This window comes from Dermacentor andersoni, chromosome 4 (genome assembly GCF_023375885.2).
Source record: "Dermacentor andersoni chromosome 4, qqDerAnde1_hic_scaffold, whole genome shotgun sequence".
NCBI classification, from domain to species: domain Eukaryota; kingdom Metazoa; phylum Arthropoda; class Arachnida; order Ixodida; family Ixodidae; genus Dermacentor; species Dermacentor andersoni.
Genome location: NC_092817.1, coordinates 18,843,669 through 18,865,716, shown reverse-complemented (window position 1 = coordinate 18,865,716; position 22,048 = coordinate 18,843,669). Strand labels below are relative to the sequence as shown.

At 41.6% G+C, this 22,048-nt stretch overlaps 1 protein-coding gene across 1 annotated transcript in view; it reads right to left on the bottom strand.

The window, feature by feature from the left end:
• Window positions 1-22,048, bottom strand: part of LOC126535830 (glutamine synthetase-like) — a 39,448-nt gene that overhangs the window by 4,305 nt on the left and 13,095 nt on the right. Inside the window, exon 5 of the mRNA XM_055073297.2 lies at window positions 19,615-19,764. Coding sequence (XP_054929272.1) covers window positions 19,615-19,764 — 150 coding nt within the window. The remainder of the gene's footprint in view (window positions 1-19,614; window positions 19,765-22,048) is intronic.

Below are 22,048 nucleotides of genomic sequence, written 5' to 3'. Positions count from 1 at the left end.
ACATTTTCAATGTCAACCAAATCACTCATTCAATTCTCACTCCCTCCTCACCCACTCCATCACTCACTCACTCTACAAGGGGCACAGTGACCCCCTGTAACAAAGTGAGGGAAAAAGTGCTTTAGCGCAGGCTCTCGACTATGTCATACAAGAAATATGCCCTGTTCTGAAGCGCTCTTTCTTCACTTTCTTCTGCACCAAAACTTGGTATTTTGGTCTGGGTGGGAATCGAACCCGGACCTCCGGGGTGCTCGACGAGCACGCTACCCCGATGCCACGGTGGCTCTAAGGTTCTGACTGACTAAAACTGTGCGTAGCGCGTGTGTAATTGAACACGTCACATCGCAACCATCCGGCTGACTAGAGGTGGAACCTAGTGCGTGCGTCATTGGACACGAGGCGGCGCAACCAATGGGGAGGAGGTGGCGCCACGTCATGAGTATAAATGAGCGCGTTCGTGACGTTAAGAGGTCTACTAACGGCATAATGCTTTCGTATTCCCACATGTAAGCAGTCTAAAGTGCCTCTACCAGTTTTTTTTCCACATCCTCCTCATAGACATTAGCGCTTTGTCGGATCAAGCCTCTAAAAAAAAAAAGAACAAAAAGGAAATTCGGAGAACGGTACCAGCGTGCACAAAGTAATTTGTGCACAGTGGTTCGTGAGAACGAACGGGTGTGAGCCACGATAGTCATCGAGATTACACTAATGGCGCCTTCCACCCTGATAAATTTATTACTAGAAATTTATTAAGAAAATGGCTTTACAAATGGAAACTATTACGAACACTCTCCCACGTTCACAGAGCAGGAACTTCAATTCACAACAATTTCTGAATCGACAAAAACAAAATATTCTATGTGACCTGCACATGCTGTTACGTTAGCCAAATGTTTACTTTTAATTTTTTCTATTTGTCCTTGCTTGTTGTTTTCAGAAACTCTACCTTAGATGTAGAGAAACAAGAAGGTATTTGCCATGATGAAATCTTAAATTATCTACATGGCATCAATAGTTTAGGGCTGCCGCTCAGGAATGACTCGGTAACGCTTTAACTTTGTCTGCCTTTATTTATGTACGTTTCGAATGTGCTATACAAGAAACACTCATTTACTATTACTTTCTTTTTCACAGCAAGTCGCGCATGCTATTCCGTTTCCGTGGGAAGACGATTGTCGTGAGGAAGAAATTACCTACGTCACTTATTGTATGCGTGTGTCGCGAAAAATATTAAGTACACTATGAATATATCCCTCGCACGAATGGCGCGGACTGCATACGCTGTCCTTGGGATCTTGTAAACCAATCCACATAGAAACTTGAGCAGCTGCACGATGTCGAGACTGAAAATGCACCGTATCACTAGAATGCGGTCATGTCCATCATAGAGAATTTCAGTTAGCAAAAAGACAAGCGACCGGCAGGATTAACCCTCACGGGTTGGATTGCACTGACTGAAACCCAATGTCCTTTGTCCGACCCCAGATATAGCCGCAGATTTGGGGCGAGGTGGGGCAGATGTTGAACAGCATAGCTATAGCGGCTCCGTTAAACAAAGTATTAGCATGGGTTAAACTACGTCCTCGTCGCAATCATTCCTAGCGCTTTGACAGGCATGACAGACATGACACATTCGATAAGCGGCGCTCGGGCTGGCCTCTACTTGCTGGCAGCCCTTTCAAAACTAAATTCACCTGCAGGAAGCAATGTTAATTTGTCTGTTTGTGTGCGAGAGTGGCTCATTCCCACTGTGGGAGATTGGCCAAGAATCGGGCGATTAGAAAAGACCATACGAGTCTTAAAAGGAGCACTATTGATAAATTTTCAATAGATAAAAAAATGAAGTCAGATAAAATCAAAGAATCTAGCAAGGAAATCGTCCTGATTCAATTATATACCTCACAACAAATGCACCAACATGTCTATGCTAATGTCCCAGAGAAGAGGCTACCAAAGATAGAATATCGATAATCGTTATAGCAACGTTTCGTTTTGTTTCGTCTTCCTTCACTGATGGCGCAAGACCACCGCGGGGGACTGGCCAAGATTCGGATGGTATAAGAAAATAACATATCACTAAAATTGTCAGAAGCACTTTTCTTCTGAAGCTGCTCCCCCTCCTGCACTGGTGTTCCTGGAACGTTAACCCCTCAGCAATTATCTTTGATCCGTGGCGTATTTCTAGCAGTTTTTAATGGCCGCATGAAAGCTACGTGCGGCGACGTGACATCGTGCATGTAGCCACACGTATACGTGATTATTGTCAATGAATCAGTATTGTATTTCAGTGCGCAATTATTTGGTTGCTTCCGCCTGCTTATTTCGCTAAGCTACCTGAAATTTGCGAGAAATGCGCCAAGAAATAGGTCATCGCTCCATGCAGCCGCGTTATTTTCTCCATTCTTCGTCTGCTGGCGCTGCACGTATACTCTCAGTGTAGCTCCAAGTAGCTCACAGAAACGTGTTCATTGCCAGTGGAGTTACTGGGCTCGCATTTAAGGAAATACGTTGTCTGTCTGCCCTTGAAGAAATATTGTGCCCTTGCAGTTATCTTGGGATTCGAATCGATTCATTGGAAAATCATGTCCTAAACAGAAGAGAAAGCAAGAGCGACGAACACGAGCATAACCGCCGCTCTCGTGTAGCCTTAGTTCTCAACATATGGCTCGCAAATGCGGGTAATAAACAAAGGTAAATTGTAATAAATAAAGTAAGATGCCACTGATACCGCCAGTGCGATGCCTATGTACAAAGCATTACCAATAGATACTTAGTTTATTGTGTGCCCTGTAAATTCAATTTCGATTTATTTCAGTTTGATTTCTACACGAGAAATGCAGCGGACAGGCGCAAAAAGCTTGTCGGCCGACAGCTTGACGACTATATTGTACCGCGACAGGCAGTCTCTTGCAACGCGATTGCGCTACTAAACGTAGTAATGCATTTATCAAAAATCAACACTTGCAAACTACAACAACGCTACATCTTGCCTCTGCAATATGCACAATTTCACGTACAATTAGCATAGCGTATCATCAGGCTGCTAGAATTATCTGGACAAGAAAAGAACAATCTATGATGATGGATGTACTTCAGTAGACAGAAGTTGTATACTTCTTTTACTTTAAGGATGCCATATTTTTGAAATAGTGGTGACGTAGGTAAATCTGAAGGTCTGCCATGAAACCCCTCAATAGCACGCATAGCGCGTTTCTGAATTGAAATTAGTTTAAGGTAATTACTGGACGTCGTAGTTCCCCAAACAAGGATACAGTAAGATAACCTTGAGCACAGAAGTGCGTAGTACATGGATATATTTAACCAGGGGGGCAGCAAATGAGATATCTTATACAAACAGCCGACTGTTTTACTTAAATCAGACATTAATTTGGTGGTATGAAAATTCCAAGAAAGATTCTCATTGAACCAAACACCAAGAAATTTCTGGTTTGAAACACGCTTTAATTCAGTATGCTCGTAGACAACTTTCAGAGTTATACTTTCGACTGTATTAATAGGATGAAAGATAATGTAGTTTCCCTTTGAGAAATTAAGGCTTAGCCTATTCGTCAATAACCAGTTATGTAGCTTTCTTAAATATGCATTTGCCGTAGCCTCCATTTGGGACAAGGAGTGGGATGAGTAAAATATATTGGTATCGTCAGCGTACATGACCAGATTAGGTGATTCGGATATGCTAGGGATATCATTTATGTATACTAAAAACAATAACGGTCCTAATATAGATCCTTGAGGAACACCATGCTGAATTGCCAATTTCTCTGAGGGTATGCCATTAACTTGAACATACTGCAATCTGTTATTTCAATAGCTCTTTAGCAAGTCAGATGCAATACTACGTATGCCATAACTGTTGAGCTTGCGTAGCAGGGTGTTGTGATGAACGCAATCGAATGCCTTTCGGAAATCTAAGAAAACACCAAGAGTGTACTGTTTCATTTCAATATTCTTAATCATTTTTTCTTTTACTGTTAAAAGCGCCTGCTCTTTTCATTTGTTTTTCAGAAATCCATACTGCGAGGAAGTAATAACATTTAACTTATGGAAAAGATTCTCGAGACGAGTATTAATGACACCTTCAAAAACTTTTGATAAAACGGGTAGAACAGAAATGGGCCTATAATTAGATATGTCATTCTTTCCCCCACTTTTGTAAACTGGACATACACGTGCTATCTTCAGCTGATCTGGGTACACTCCGCTTTCTAACATACGATTTGCGATGTAACGCAAGACGTCACATATTAAAGAAGATACATGCTTCAAAGCTACCGCTAGTGTACCATCATGCCCTGGTGAAACATGATTTTTACCTTATGTATTAATGAAGCTATTTCAGGAGTAGTAGTTGGCATAAGCGCAATAGAATTTTGTAAGAGAGTGATTAGATTAGAAAGTGCGTCTGGCACTGATGACGTACATACAGAATCTGCTACATTATTGAAAAAATCACTGAAAATGGTTGCGAGATCAGAGCCTGTAAGTTCACCATTGACTGTCATAATAGTAAGGGGCGGGTGCGGATTACATTTATTACTTAAAAAGGCAAGTTCACGCCAAACTTTTCTACTGTCAAAATGTACTTTGATAAACCGATCAATATAGTAAATAGATTTAGCTATTTTAACATCCTGGTTAAGTTTATTCCTGTATTTCTTAAGTTCGATAAGGGTGTTGGCATCACGGCTCTTGATAAACTTGTGATGCAAATGGATTTTCGTTTTAATTTTTTTTATAGTTCCTGAGTCATCCAAGGCTTTTAAAACTTTTTGCAAGTTTTAGTTTCCTTTAGTGGAAAGGCATTGTCGTAGCACCAAAGAAAGTGTTTAATAAATGCATTATATGCTTTGTTTACGTCAATTGTATCGTACACATTATCCCAATGTGAAATTTCGACTAATGTTTTGAACATACGCATCGTGTTAGCATTAATTACTCTGTATAACCGTGGGACCTTCACATCTGTGTCGTGCATGACAGGCAGGAAGCAAAAGATTGGCAAATGATCGCTGATGTCATGGGACAGGAGTGTTGTTAGACACCAGATTTGTAATACATATGTCTAGTAGACTACTTGTTTCAACAGTTACCCCTGCGGGTAAAGATATGCAATTCCAGCAGGCAAATGATGCAACGGTATCATTGAATTGCGTTGCACATGAATCGTTCGACAATAAGTTAATATTTATGTCACCCATAATAATAAATACGCATCCGGTAGAAGTGAGATACACCAGTAAACTTTCAAGGAAGTCGAAGAAGTGCCGTTTGTTACCTGTGGGAGGTCTGTATATTGCAACGACCACTACATTTCTAGTAGATACAGTAATGCATTCCGCATTAGAATCTATTACGCAAAATTCATCTATCACAGAATGTTTGTACAATTTATTTACATACACAGCAAGACCACCACCCTTGCAGTGAAGCCTTAATAATCCATTATATGTGTAATTGTCGAAGCGGGGATGATCCTCATGGGATGTTAGCCATGTTTCTGTAAACACCAAAAAATCAAATTTATGCTTTATGGACGCAAAAAAACAAGTTCAGATGGTCACCCTTGTGTTTGATACTCCGAGCATTAAAATGAATATCCCGGAGCCCTTTTTCTAGAGAGCCGAGCTTCGTTTTGAAATCTTCAACATTATAGCCAGCACAAGTTGGCTCGCAGTTCATGGCGGTGCGACAGTCCATCTTAGGAAACGGACCTTAACTAATCATTTTTTCCAGATCACCATGATCAGTGATCCTCAGAGCGTCAGTCAGTTCACTCTGACGTGCGAACACCGTACCCCCTATAGTCCAGACATATTTCCATGACACTAATTTCTTACGTGCGATGGCAGCACCTAACAACTGCTTATTAAACTGAGATAGATGCTCATTAACATAGACAGCCCCTCCATCCGAGGAACCAAGCATACTGTTATTAAGTCTCTGTTTCCTTGCCTTAGAAAGGAACGTGTTCCTTTTTTCTCGTCGAACAAAACGAACTATAATGTTCGTCTCGTCCGAGTTCCGAGTGGGAATGCGGTGACATGTATCGAGGTCTAATCCACTGACTGGTTGCAATCTTTGCAATCCGAATTATTCTACGCGGTTTCCTATATCACTGCCGATGAAGGCCATAAGCGTGGGACGTCATCAAAGGTCATGTTAACTTGAGCGCACAGCCCGTACACCGATTATGGTAAGGCGTGAGATCAACTAGAAAACAGCGGATAGTATAAAAGTCTTATTGCTTCAGGTTTACATGCCGTCTATAGATTGACTATAGACAAAAGTCGTTAATCTTTGCCCAACCCGTGTATGCTGTACACTCTAAACACTAGAGAGGGTATCGCAGGAGTGAAGCGGCCGATTTACTCTTCAAAGCGTTGTTTTACTCTCGCAAAATGTCGAGCGGAGTGAAATGTATTATTCAATCCATCACCAAGGAGAGAGTGAAATGTGCTGTTCACTCTGTCCTTCTGAGAGAGAGTAGAATGCACTTTCTACTCTTGCGGCAATAGAGAACAAAACGTAGCGTAAGCTTTTGCTTCAACTGGAGGAGGCTGGCCCCGAACATGACGCTGTATCACTCACGCACACTGAGCAAAGAACACACCGTTTTGCTTCTAAGAGAACAGGCAGCCATAGTTCAAAGGAACGCGGAGCGAGCGCTCTACTTTTTTCCTCGGAGTTGCTCCACCAAGCGCGCGCTACACACTGCGGAACAGCACAGCACCGGACAAAGGTTATCCGTCCAGCGAGCAGCGAGGGCCAACCAAGGGAGCTCGTGTGTCAACCATCTCGAGTCGCCGCGAAAACACGACAGTCGTTCGTCATTCTTTGGATATAAGAACAAATCATCCACGTAAGTGAATTCTAACTTAGGTTCGTATTCTGCGTATATGACATGCTATCGCCAGGAAGTCGCTGTGGCGCTTATCCGACGCGATTGACAAGCGCGCTGTCTCTCTCGATGTCAATCGAAAAAACCAGTCGTCGAGATAACTGCGTGTGATTTTATCACTTGCTACTATCCGTAAGAGCTTTGAAAATCGCAAACTCTGCCAGAACCATGGTATGTGTAATAAGACGTGAGGCGAGAGGACGCTTAAAATGGTTTGTTCACCAGTCCATGATTCCGAGCCTATGCGGAGCGCGCTTAGCGTGTGTTTTGTGTGTTTGAATTTATTCAGTTTGGCCGTCTACTGTGTACGGAACGCTGTTGAAATAAGGAGTCACATCACAGAAGGCATCATTTTGCTGGCGGCATGCTTTCGTTATAAATAAGCCGCGCGCTTGATGGTGTCTCGCCCATGGGTAATCTGCCACCACTGAAGTTACTTGCAGCGCCAATGCTAGTTAGAAACTTTGCCGCAGGCATTCAGTTGCATGATGCAAGAGGTCAGTTGGGCGCGTTATCTTGAACTTACTGAAAATGCATGATGAATTCATGTTTTGTGCTGAATAAAGTATAAACCCCATATAAGCGATCCTGCGCGCGACGGCTACACGCGATGCGATGGAGATGGCTGTTGCGTTCGCTCGTCGCCTACAAGTCGTACTCCGTGCGAGAGACGATGTTGAGCGACGTCTCGCCGGTGTTGTCGATATGAGGGCTGCAAATACGCGTCAAAACTAGCGTGACGTGTGCTTTAGTAACTTAAGTTGATCTGTTTTATTGTAAAAAGTAGCATAAAATATTTCTGAAGCTATGTCACCAGCTTCTTAACCTTGCGCGTATAAAAATTCAATCGATTGCTCGTTCTGTGCTACAGTCGATAGTATTTGAGCGATGTACTGTACATCCAGTTCAGGCTTCGTGCTATCGGCTAGTCGCTCATAGCACTTCCGGGCGACGAGCGACGAATTCTAGGTTTCCAGAACCGAGCGATCTGTTCATGCAAGCGACGGCCCGTTTTGTCGCTCGAAGCCGTCGCTCGTCGCCGTCGCACACTAAATCGCTCTCATGGGGTTTAGCCCTAAGACTGAACTGTTTTTGCTCGCGTATTGAGATTGTGTGATTATATGTCTGACTTTACGTCTCCTGTTGCGGTTTTCGAGCACGGTGCAAGTCTGAAAGGGTGCTTATGTCTACGAATTCGGTGGATTGTCAAGTAGCAAGGTATGCATCGGCATCGAATATAACGGCTGCTGTGTGGAATTACAATTGCAGGGGCGCTTTGCATACATTTATTGTTTTGGACATGCCTGTGCATTTGCTAATATGAGTTGGCGTTCCAGAGTTGTGTCAAATGAACAGCTGAATCGCCTTTCCTCTGGGGGTTTACAAGCATAATGTGTGCATCTTGCTACTGCATAGCAGACCAAGATGTGTTTATCGCTTTATTTTTAGTGGAGAAATAAAGTATCAAAATAAAACGTTGCTTTAATTCCGTGTTACCAGTCGTCTGTCGTACACAAAATAAAGAGTTGCTCTAATAAACTAATAACTGCCATCTAACTGCAACTTTTACATGGCTTCAAGAATGTAAAATACTAGATCTGAAACTGCAGCATAGTCGAGTCTGTCAAAAATGAACTCCATTACGCACCTCATGTATGAAAATAAGTTCATGTCTTTTATAGTAAGCTTATATGCAGGCCGCAGTGAACTTTCTTGTTAGTATTGAAATGTGGGTAAGCTTGCCATGACAAGCCTTGTTGCCCTTTCTTATAGGCACATCCAGTCATATCCATTGAACTGGAGGACCATATTTTCATCCCTACTGAGCATCACGTTTGCAGATATGATCCTCAAATTGCGGCTTGAGCAGTGGCACTACCAGAGATGGTGCGGGGGGCACACTGGGCACGTGCTTAGGATGTGTCACGAGTGGTGTTTGCGACACACCAGACTAATGACAGACTTATGACATTTGACACTGACCGATATTCTATTTATTAGTAGGAGTATTTTAACATTGGTGCTGACCGAGGATGAACTGTCGGTTATTTGTACTTTTTAAATCTAAAAATTGAAGTTAGTTTAGCAGTTGACTGTTGCAGTCATTTAGATGTTTCGCATGCATTTCAGTAGGAAGACTAAAAGCTAAGACTTTCTTTTAGTGCCATGACCTTACTTCTTGACTGTCGGTGTTGTTTTACACCATGTCCTCATGTTGACTTTTGCACACGATATTTTCCAGGCACCCGTTTTATATAACGCCAGAAGGCAGCTGCAAGGACACAAGGATTTCAAAAGAGCCAGCCCAGCGCGACTCCAGATAGTGCAGAGGAGCGCAGGCCGAAGAATCAAAATACATTGCCATGCAATTTCGACGAGAAAACTAGAATGTGGGTATATTGGGTGTACCATTTGACTCAACAAAACTTTCAAAATACAGTATGTCACACCAAGATGAAAATTCTCATGTGCTCTAGGCAGTCATCTTAACATGGTATATTTATGTAATGTGTCTGATGCGAAAGTCAAAATCAAGTATGCTCGATGGAGACAAACACATAGGAGCAAGTGTCATTGAAAACTTAGAAATGTGTTTAAAAAAAGCTGATTAGTTTTGTGAGAAGTGGCTGCTTTTTGCCTTGCCTCTCAACAGATATATTCATGTGATAAAAAAAAGTGGTACAATGATTTTGCATATTTGCTTAGTTACATTACACATACTTGCAATGAGCATGGTGCCTGTGCGCACTATAAAAAGCAACAGCTCATGCTTGGTTAGGTGCTTACATACAGTTAGAGCTTTAATAGCTTACATTTAACAGCATATGAACGCAAGGGTGCAAATACAAACCACTGTCATTCTGTATTTTAAATGCTGACATGAAGCAGACAGATTTTCATGCCTTCCCTTTTATCTATTTTTACACTAATTTTTGAAGCATGGCTTCCCTTTAGGTTCTAGAAAGGGGAAGCATTGGGGGAAGAGAATCTCATGTTTAAGAAGCTATTATTGTTTATGTGCATGCTCATGAAACCAGCTAATTAGAACTGCTCGTGCCTCCCGAAGTGAAAGCAAGGAGCAATTAAGGCCTTTAACTGTACATCGTTGATGCACACCTTACGCCTTAGAAGCCGGAGAGGGACTTGGTATTAAATATTATGTTAAAAATAAAATTGTGGTTTCTCCTTCTGTGAACTAGTCATACGATAGCTTCTGGCAGGTATTTGATATTTTGATTAGGGTGACAATCCACTTGCCAACCAAGTATGCTAGTGAAAGTAGAGACGCGTTCAATGAAAAGAACTGAGAGCATCTGAGTAGAACACTTGTTCATCAATTGGTGGATGTGAACATATTGTGTTAAGCAAAAGCCCCTTAGTTTCATGGCTTCTGCAGACATAATTTTTAAAGGCAAAATAAAATTAAAGCATTTTGCACATAGTAAATTTCTGAACTTAAGATAGAGTGCACAATGAGGTGATGTAATAATCTTCCCAGACATATATGTACTTGTTTTGAGACGAATATTCTCTGAAGTGCGATAATTTTTGTTACTGTAGCGCATCTTAACCTCTTCAGTACGAAAAAAGCTTTGGTTTCAGGTAGTTTGTTCATTGTCCAAGTATATGTATAGTCGTATGCAAAATCCACGTGCATGGAAGGGATATATGAAACAGGATAGTGCCTTTCTCAATTTATGATTTGTTTCTTTGTTTGTCTTTTTCGTGTACTGCCCCGCCTGTACATATGTTTACGTCGCCTTTGATGCATGACATTCATCACATCTGATTTTTCGTTCACATCTGAAGCCATGCTATACTTTAGTTAGATTGCATTTTCAACGAGTTACAATAATTGATCTTGTAATTATGCAAGCGGCTCCTCAGAAGTATAGCATTCTTACCATAATGCAAATGAAAAGCTACCATACATGACAAGAAATTTGATGCGCTAGATTTTAGTGCCAATGCTCCTTGCAGTTTTATATTCATTTGCTACACACTGGATAATATTGTAAATTTAATTTTATTTATTTGTGAGTAAGTGTAACGGATGAATCCCAACATCTCCAGGAAACTACTTAACTTAAGGAGGCCAACCGAATAGGAAACATGATACGCCTCTGTACTGCTTTGAAACCTTGCTGCAGAACCACGACAAGACACACGTAGAAACAACGGGGTGCAGCCCATACATGAATAACTTTATAAGAAATATAAGCAAAGCTGGCTAGACCTGCGGCCTCACGTGAGAATATACAACACATTTCTAAATACACTGTACTCTCTGTCAGGAACATACATACGCTGTACAGGACATTTTCAAATAAGCTGCTGTCTTAGAATATGGCACACAAAAAAAGTTTATTGCACAATTTATCTACATTACCAGCCCCATGTTTAGCAGCTCATCTAATAATCTCTGCTATATAAGTGCATGCATTTTGTGCCAGAAATGCGTTTTCTGGCCAGTAATGTTGTGCATATTTCTCTTCGATCATACTGTCAATACTTTGTGAGTTTGCACGTTTGTTCTATGTTTAACTTTCTACTAAACACTTTATTTTTGAGAAGCTGGAGCCAATTGAAAATAAAGGACATTTCTGCACTGTAATACTGATGAAAGTTTAGAGAATATACTTATGCTTTATTACAAGATGTGTTTTAAACATCATGGGCATCATTGTAATTTGATTTTATGTGTTTGTCAGTATGTTTCTCAAATTATTATTCAGTTTTTCTTGTGACTGATAAAGATTTTGACCTTTTAAGAGCAAAATCTTTCATTTGAGTAACTCGGCGACTACAGATTACATCCCATTCACCAAGCATAAGTGCAGGAGCTGCTCATCAAGGAATCAAATATTCTCCACATGTAAGTATTGCGAATCCCTTCTAACGTTACCATGGATCTACATCGTGCTTCCACACTATTGGGAAGTATACAGCACTCTGTTCTGAAGGAGTACAAGCCCTGTCTGGGAGAGTAGAAACACTCGGTTTGGATTGTTTGGAGGTTTGAGGAGGTTGGAGGTGCTAGTACTCTCCCTGTGGGGAGAGTACTAGCACTCTGTGGAAGAGTACTAGAACTCCCTGTGGGGATAGTATTGGCACTCTGCAGAAGAGTACTAGTACTCCCTTGCGGTGGCGTAACAAAACTCTCAAGAGGAGTTGACCTACTCTTTCTCAAAGAGGGTCGATCTACTCTTTAAAAAAGAGTGAAATATGGGACAACCAGTTACCCCCTCAAAGAGAGTGCCCGGAACTCTTTGTGTTTAGAGTGTGATCAAGCGCAGGTATCGGTGGATAATACAGAGCTACGTTAGATATAAGCAACTGAAGTTATATACTGCTGAGATTGCTTTAGAGCCTATTTGAAGACTTTAGTACACACATAATGTATACCTCCACATTTCTCGACCACATGATATGATCTACGTAGTTGCTCTCGGCAATCACAAGAAAGTCTTCACAGTTGTCATAGCATGATTTTGCGGCACTAGAATAAAGAAAACAAAACGCCTATCCAATCGTGATAATAGGTGTTATGAACGCCAACTTTAGCTATACAAGCGGATTCCAACAAGCACCAAGCTAACAGCACAGAGACTCGTAATATTTGTAGCTGACAACGCAGACTCTGTGAGTGTGCGATGAACTGGTGTCGCGCATGTAGTGTGCTCGTTGTGTGTCGTCCGATTCTCAGATACTTTTCACGTTGTCCTCATATCTCGGCTGCATAACTAACATCGGGTGGGCTTTCGCTGACTGATACCCTGCACTATAAATTCATCAATGTTTCTCATTCACTTAATATATGTGCCAAATCCTCTGAGCCCATCCAGTCCTGCGCAGGCGGTTGCGCATATGAGTACGTCATTGCTGCACTGATTGCTTTGACCGATCATCGGAATAGAAAATTTGCACTAACATGTGTGCGGGTATGCCATTTGGCGGTACGCTGGAAGGTATGCTACAAATGCATTGTATTACTCATCGTCGTTGGCGATAATACAAGTACCTGATGGGCCATGTAACTGCTTTTGCAAACAGCACATTCATCCAAGTGTGCGTTCCAGTTCAATACGATAGCCCACAGCGTTTGCAATACAACGTGCCAGCGCATTTCCTTCATTCATGAAAAAAAAAAAAAAACTGAAGAAATGGGGAAGAAAAGCAACGCGTTCCGCACGCATGTTACGCAGAGAGAGAGATAAAATGAAAAAGGAAAAGGTGCTCGGACTTCTCGGAGCGCGCACACCCTCGTCGACCTGAACACCTGCGCATGCGCAATGGCAGCAACGGCGGTGCGCTATCTGTCTTCGTCAATTTGAATTCTCAACGAGTGCGCCAGGCGCGTAAATGCTTGTTGCAGCGGTGTGCGGTGTCTGCCTGTACTTTGTTGTCTGTGTATGCGTATCTTCTTTGTGGCATCCTACGTCAGCTACACTGAACGGTAAGTTTTAGCAAAGATCTTTTTCGTGAATAGCTCATGATTAGGTGAGCGCTTTTCGTAGCGCGAACCGGCTGCATGTAGCGTAGGCGACTAGGGCATGGTGTCGGTTTGTCGTTTACATGATTTGACAACGCGCTCTTGATCTCGCTTCTAGTATACGGAATGTTTTACGTCATGCGATCGCTCACGCTTGTTGATTTTAGCTTCATAGTTGATGTGCGTAAAAAATTGCACCATGTTTCACCTTGATACTGAGCTGCCACTAAGCGGATTGTGCGTGTTGAGCAGCCAGTGTGGTAGATCTCATTTTGTGGCACTCGATCAGGCCGCCATGAACGCTGCACCACATGTGTAGTGAAATTCTCGTGACACGCTTTACGTATACACCTCCAAATTGTTTTAGCGGGAGGAATTTTGAAACAGAGACCTATACTTGAATAAATGCTAGCGTACTCGGATGAAAGGCCGTGTTTGCGGGGCATGCATCAGCACTGCGTGCGCTGCCGTTTTCGTATAAGGTAAAAGTAGTATTTTTAAGGCTCCTGGCAACCAATCTAAATGTATATCCAACTGCAAAAGCTTAAGGAGCAGGAAACCTGCGATAAGTTCAGTTACTCGCAGCTTTGCAGCTTAGCCGAAAAAGTTAGAGAACAATGCATTCGTCGGTCGGGGAAGCACCTTTATACGTTTCAAATTGAAGGCATTAGGTGTGACGCTCAATAGAAGTTTTTTTTTTGTCTCTTTTATGAACAGTTCAGCAGCAGAAGTTATTTTCTGGGCTATGTGAAAAGCATTAAGTGCCTTTCAATGCTTCGGCGTTATGCAGTTTACGTGCTGTTAATCGCTGGGCAGCTGCTGGCGCAGATTCACATTTTGACAATCGTGCATGGTATGAAGCCCTTCTCTTGCGTAATAAGTGTTCCGGTTTTCATTACTGTTGCATTTAGTGCTGTCGTCTTGGACAGACTGTATACTACATGCGCTGTACAAAAGAAAAAATGAGCCAGATTATCCATTTGGTGGTCTTTTCTTAGTAAATAACGCACAGATTATACAAATAATTTGGTGGACATTGCACTTGTTCTGCCCTAATCAACACACCTAAGAAATTGTAACATGTTTTAGCTGATAAGTAACCTTATCGATACACCTCATTCATGTGCATTGTACTGAAGGTGTGGCAAATGTATTCATCTCGGAGTATGAGAAATGAGACATTGCAGACAGTTCTAAACGGAAATAAATGGCAAATCTTAACGTGATTGTTCAAAACTGCAGTCACTATTTTGAGCACGTTCGATTGGAACGGGCACATTGCACTAACAACCGTAAAATGGGCACAGTCCAGCCGGGTATCCTTGTTTCAGCAATTATTAAAGGAATCGCTTGGGATTCTTGCATTTGTTTCTTATTTCGATAAGTGCACTATGTGTCCTATGAACCTGTCTTGAAACGAAACGTACCGTTGCCGGCACCAGCGACAATTACGCTTGTCTAACTGCTCATCGTACTGTAACATGATGAAACATCATAAAGGTACTAATTCGTATTGGCATGTAGTCTTTAGCTAGAGGGAAACCCAGTCAACTAGAGACATAGGTGATGAAAGCAAGTTATATGTAAAGCTACTAATGAGCCGTAAAAATAACTCATTAAATAGTTTTCCTTCGCATTGTTGCATCTGCTTTATGTGTGTGTCTTTCTGCGTCCTTGTCTTCCGTGATGTGCTTGTGTCGCCATGAATTACGAACTTGCCCCAGCCCTTGTCAGATTCATTAAACAAGGGATTCAATTCAGTTGACTCTAATACTGCATGTCAAGTGACTGACGTGTTATTAGTTTTATCTAAATATTTTGTACTGGCAGTACTTGGCAAGCATTAAACCACAATATTTTCTTATTGCACTTAAGCTGCGGGTGTCATAGAATGCCAGGGAATTTTTATAAAAACAGCCAGGACGGACTTGGAAGAATATCGAGGAATTTGAAAATGTCAACATAGGTATGCTGCCTTGCTATATGCCATACAAGGTTTCTCTAGAATCTCTCTATTAAACATATTTTGAAAACGTTTCACCTCACAAAAGATTGAGACAAATTTGTCCTATTTATTGAAGAAAGAAAGTAAAGCATACTTACATGGCATTTCTTACTCAACTTTTTTTGCGTTAACTAAATGTTCTGAACCTTGAAACCCTAAAAAATGTTCTCATGTTTGAGAGCACCTTAAATGATTCACTGTGATAGCAGTCATTCAAACTATAGTTTCAGTATTGTTTCCCAGGAGGTGCATATCTGTCGTGCCATGACATAGAAAGTGCTCGCGTGGTATTTCTGGTGCTCATGGGGTATGCCTAACTTGGAACCCTGTCAGCATGCCCAAGAGGCCTCATTATCTGTAAGAAACTAAGTGACCATATCCATACAATCAATCCACCTGCCTCCTGTTGAAGTTATGGCCAATTACGCATTCATTTAAAAGTATGGGAAAGACATTTAAATACGTATTAAGGAAACTAAATTACAGTCTTTAGCATGACACTGTCCATACTCCAGTCACTCTTCTGAGCATATCACTCTGCGCGGACATATATAATTACCAGCCAAAAAATGCACAGGCAGTTCAACTGGGTAACTTTGTTTCAGCAATTGATATAGAGATCATTTGGGATAATTACAATAATGTGTCATATATAAACTTGTCATAAAAGCAACATACTGTTCCTGCAGCACCAGCAGCAGTTGTGACTGTTTAATGCCTAAACAATGAAACGTTTCTTGCCTTCTACCGCCTCCTAACCTTACGTGTGGCCTCCTTAAAGCGAACGACCGAGGAAGAAGCAAGCGTTTTATGAAAGCTCCCTTCTCCCGTCCTCACGTAAGGAACGGTTGCCGCATGGCCGGGTTCGAGACGATCTCTTAAAAGCTTTACGCGAACAGCATTATTCAATAAAAATATGTGGTATCGTCGCGTAATTTTTAAATAGAAGCGTTAAGTTAACGCCTGCTTCACCTCCGCCGCGGGTCGGCCCGGCATGGCACTATCTTCGGGATCGGCCCACGTATGGGGAGTGCTTAACGCCTGCTTCACCTCCGCCGCGGGTAGCGCCGGTATTGCCCTATCTTCAGAATCGGCCCACGTATGGGGAGTGCTTAACGCCTGCTTCAGCGCCGCCGCGGTTCGGCCCGGCATTGCACTAACTTCGGGATCGGTCCACGTATGGGGAGTGCTTAACGCCTGCTTCACCTCCGCCGCGTGTCGGCCTGGCATTGCATTATCTACGGGATCGGCCCACGTATGGGGAGTTTTTTTTTTTTGCTTACAACGACAAGAAAATTTCTTTGGACGGTAGAGGTATACAGCTTCGCTGCAAAAAGTACCACACTATATCGCAAAACTTGATGGGCTCCAGCAACGCTGGCATGCCGGCATGGTGAAGCGCCTAGCAGCGCCTAGGAACGTCATTCATGGCGAACGTGCGACTGAAACGAACATGCCTGGCAAGACGTACGTATCGTGCTCGCGCTTCTCCGCAGGCGAGCGAGAGCGCGCGAGCTCAAGCAAACGTCACGTGGCTAAGCAGTGAGGTGAAGCGCTTGGTCAGGGCCAGGAGCGACGTAAGGACGCGTCAAGGTAGCTTCGCAGCTACCCTAAGCTGAGGAAGCACCAAGGAAGCCTTCACTGAGGGCCCCTCAGTAAGGAAGCTTTCAGAGTGACATAAGGTGACCTCATGCACCGCAATGAAGGCTTCCTTACTGAGATAAGGAAGATTTCATTGTTTGGCCCTAATTGTTCATCATGCCATAAAAAGAAACATTGCATAATGGTACTGATTTGTATTCACAAGCAGCCATCAGTCATAGTTAAACCGCATTGAGTATTGACTTAAGTAGTTAGAGTAAATATATTAGGCTGCCTAATGAACATACAAATAATACAGAATTGTTATTTTCGCCTCACATTGTCGCATCTACTTATTTGCATCATACACTTGCAAAAAAACAGCAGATATGATACGGAGGTCAAGGCTGGCCTGGCTACCTTGGTTGCCAAGGGGAAGTAGTCTGTAAGTACATACGTAGGCTCTTTCGATCATAACGTAAGACCTGCATTTTAAGAAAATTAATATAACTCGCAATAAAAAGAGTTAATTCGATATCGGTGTACTTGTTTTCTTTTTTTTTTTTTGCACTGCATGATTCAGCACTTCAATTCTTTCTGTTTATGCAACATATGAGAGTAAAGCTGGTTCAGGAGCATTATTCGTCTAGTAATGTTAATGCATAAGTGCACATGAGAAGCAAGAGGTGCACATGCATTAATACATTCAAATTTTTTTGCTATCATATGTAAACAAAAATGTAAACTAAGCTGTAGATAGCAGATAGCTAGCAGATTTGATTCAAGCGGACGCATTGCATGCAACTGCGATATTTATTAATTGTGCATGTGCACAAATGCTCAAGCAGTCTTTCATAACGATTCACGGCTACACGCATTTGAGATTTTTCGACTGCTTCCGTCCGCATGCATGATTTTCTATGTACAGTTCCCCAGGTATGGTTGCATGTGCATGCTGGATGCAATGAATGTTTATAGACATTTCCAATAGACTGCTTATTAATTAATCCAAGCAGCGAGTGTTTATATATGAACGAAAGATAGTTGGTAAAATGTGGTTTATATAGCTAGTATATAGGGTGTCGATCCCGGCTATGTTAGCCAAGCTGGTCAATGAAAATAAAAGATAAAAAGAAATACGGTGCAAGATATACTATTATAAAAAGACCTACAGGTCAGATCTCTGACGGCTGAACACCATAGGTCTTACATTCGGATCTTACTGCTCTGTTTTCTTTTCTCATTATTTTTTGTTGAACAGCTTCACTAAATTTATTTTAGCTGGGACATCCTGTACCGACAATAGTCGGCAAATAGTGTAAAACTAAAGCCTATATATTAGCTATAGACTGGAATGTTTTATAGACAGTCTACGGACTTATGGCCTTACACTTTTTTAGACTAGTCTAAAAGTGTCTGAGTCTATAGACACTTTATACACTATCTATAGATTAATAAAAATTCACGTTTATAGACAAATGTCTGCAGTATGACTATAGAGAAAAGTGTATCGAATTATACAGTTCTATTTTTGTAGACTGAAGTCTATAGAATGTCTATAGACAAATGTGTTAAGTAGTCTGTAGATATTTGCTTATAGACAATTTATAGGCTTCAGCCTACAAAAGTGGAACTCTATACAGTTCTATTTTTGTAGACTGAAGTCTATGGAATTTTTCTAGACGCATGTATATGGATAGTCTACACACATTTGCTTATATACATTTAATAGATTTCCGTCTACAAAAGTAGAACTGTATACAGCTCAATCCTTTATAGACTGAAGTCTATGGAATGTCTATAGACAAATGCTATAGATAGTCTACGAGTCTCTAACATGTTTATAGACATGTTAGAGACTTCAGTCTACAAAAGTAGAACTTATATGCTCTGCTTTTGAAGACTGAAGTCTATAAAATTTCTATAAGCAAATGTCTATGGACTATCTATAGACATTCTATAGACTTCAGTCAACAAAAATAGAACTGTATGTCCCTATACACTTTTGTCTATAGACATTCTGCAGACATTTGTCTACAAACGTGAATTTTAATTACTCTACACGCAATCTATGGAGTGTATATAGACTCAGAGATTTGATAGACTAGTCTACAAAAACTGTAAGGCCATAAGTCCATAGACTGTCTATAGACTGGTCTATAGGAATAGTCTATCGACATTCCATATAGTTCAGTCTACAAAAGTAGAACTGTATCAGCCTAAACATATATGTCTATGGACACTCTGCAGACATTGTCTACAAACGTGAATTTTCCTTAATCTATAGATAGTCTATAGACTCAGACTCTTTATAGACTAGTCTATAAAAAGTGTAAGGCCATACGTATATATGCAGTCTATATACTTTATAGGCAAATGTCTATGGACTGTCTATAGACTTTCTATAAAGAATTCGTAAGGGGTAGCTGCCATGCGAGCCAATCAGAACGAAAAAGATGGTGAATTGGATAATATGGCGGAATTTGACAATGTCAAGAATGCACTCCTGCTCTCGCTTAACAGCGGAGTTTTTGGTGACGAGCACCGATGAAAGGTGAAAGTCTGGAAATAAGGCAAAGAAAGCGTCACTTAAAAAAAAGAACGAGAGTGACTCACGGCAGCATTTCAAAGAGTGGCTCTGTTTGGGCCAGCCGATCGGTACACCATTTTGTTCCAGAATCACGTACTCCTGCTCGATGCCGAACCACGGCTCTTCTTCTTTCGCAGCTTCCATTGTCTTCTTGCAAGGATGGCGTGTGTTCGTCTCTGAAACAACACGAACCTTTTCCTGAGTCCCTATATAAGAAAAGCTGCTTTCACGTAATATTGTATCTGTTACTGATCAATGTCATTTAAAACGTAGTATAACTGCACTCATTGCACCTGAGTGACCTTACAAGACGACTTTGTTTGTAAGTGAATGTCACTTGTTTGCCTAGCAGTACTTACGTCTTGTTGCGTTACACCTGTACTATCATGTTTTATTTTGTCATGCTATTCGTGTTATGTATTATTCATGCATTGTCATGTTATTTGTCTTGTTATTTTGTCACTGCGATCTTTCACTGAAAATGTTTCCCACTATAATTGTGTAAATATGTGTTATGTAGTAACGTGCTCATCCTACACTCTGTAACGCTGAGAGGTTATGACAGGAAAAACGGTGAAATAAAGTGCAATAAGGGAAGCTTGTCAGTCTTTAATATACAGTATATCTTGCATTATATTTACATTATATTTCTGTATATGGGAGTCCGGCATCACGCGTGGTGCTGACTACACCTTCTAGCTTAGTCAAGCTCTACATATTTGTTTGCTTGATTGCTCATTTATTTCCTCAAAGGTCCTTTCTTCAGACGTTACATGAGGTAGGAGGAAGTTAATGGAAAACAAATATAATACAAATCACAATGGGATGTTATCGATGAGCCGCTTGAATTCTAGTGGGTCGATGGTAGTGGCAATTTCAATGGCCAGGCCATTCCAGTCTCGTGGTTTGGGCAGGAAAAATAACTGCCGAGATGTCGCGGTGCGGGTTTGTGGGGGATATGCGGTGTTAGAGCGAAAGGTGCGCCCAATGCGGTGAGTTCTTTTTATGTGCGGGTTATCAAAACGCGAAGCTAAAAATTTAAGAAAGAGGTTAAGGCGTGCTATTCTACAGCATGAGACTAGAGCGGATAAGTTTATTTTAAATTTAGGCGGGCTAATTTTGCACGCCGGACAGGCCGCCATTGCAATCTGAACTTGGCAACGTTTAAACGCTAGAACGTTATCTAGTGAAGCGAGTCTAGCAGTGCTATTGGAGGAATTAGAGGGCAGTAAATGGGATATAATAGGGCTCAGTGAAGTTAGGAGGACGAAAGAAGCATATACAGTGCTAAGAAGCGGGCACGTCCTGTGCTACCGGGGCTTAGCGGAGAAACGAGAACTAGGAGTCGGATTCCTGATTAATAAGGATATAGCTGGTAACATAAAGGAATTCTATAGCATTAACGAGAGGGTGACAGGTCTTGTTGTGAAACTTAATAAGAGGTACAAATTGAAGGTCGTACAGGTCTGCGCCCCTACATCCAGTCATGATGACCAGGAAGTCGAAAGCTTCTGTGAAGACGTGGAATAGGTGATGGGTAAAGTCAAAACAAAATAAACTGTACTGATGGCGACTTCAATGCTAGGGTAGGCAAGAAGCAGGCTGGAGACAAGTCAGTGGGCGAATATGGCATAGGCTCTAGGAATAGCAGGGGAGAGTTATTAGTAGAGTTTGCGGAAGAGAATAATATGCGGATAATGAATACCTTCTTCCGCAAGCGAGATAGCCGAAAGTAGACGTGGAGGAGCCCGAATGGCGAGACTAGAAATGAAATAGGCTTTATACTCTGCGCTGACTCTGCTATCATACAATATGTGGACGTGCTCGACAAGTTGCTCTGCAGTGACTATAGGATGGTAAGAACTCGAATTAGCCTAGACTTGAGGAGGGAACGGAAGAAACTGGTACAAAAGAAGCCGATCAATGAGTTAGCGGGTAAGAGGGAAAATAGAGGAATTCGGTATCAAGCTACAGAACAGGTATTCGACTTTAACTCACGAAAAGGACCTTAGTGTTGAAGATATGAACGACAATCTTATGGACATCATTAAGGAGTGTGCAATAGAAGTCGGTGGTAACTCCGTTAGACAGGATATCAGTAAGCTATCGCAGGAGACGAAAGATCTGATCAAGAGACGCCAATGTATGAAAGAACCTACCTACACCTAACCCTACAGCTAGAATAGAACTGGCAGAACTTTCCAAGTTAATCAACGAGCGTAAGACAGCTGACATAAGGAGGTATAATATGGATTGACTTGAACATGCTCTCACGAACGGAGGAAGCTTAAAAGCAACGAAGAAGAAACTAGGAATTGGCAAGAATCAGATGTATGCGTTAAGAGACAAAGCCGGCAATATCATTACTAATATGGGTGAGATAGTTCAAGTGGCTGAGGAGTCCTATAGAGATTTATACAGTACCAGTGGCACCCACGGCGATAATGGAAGAGAGAATAG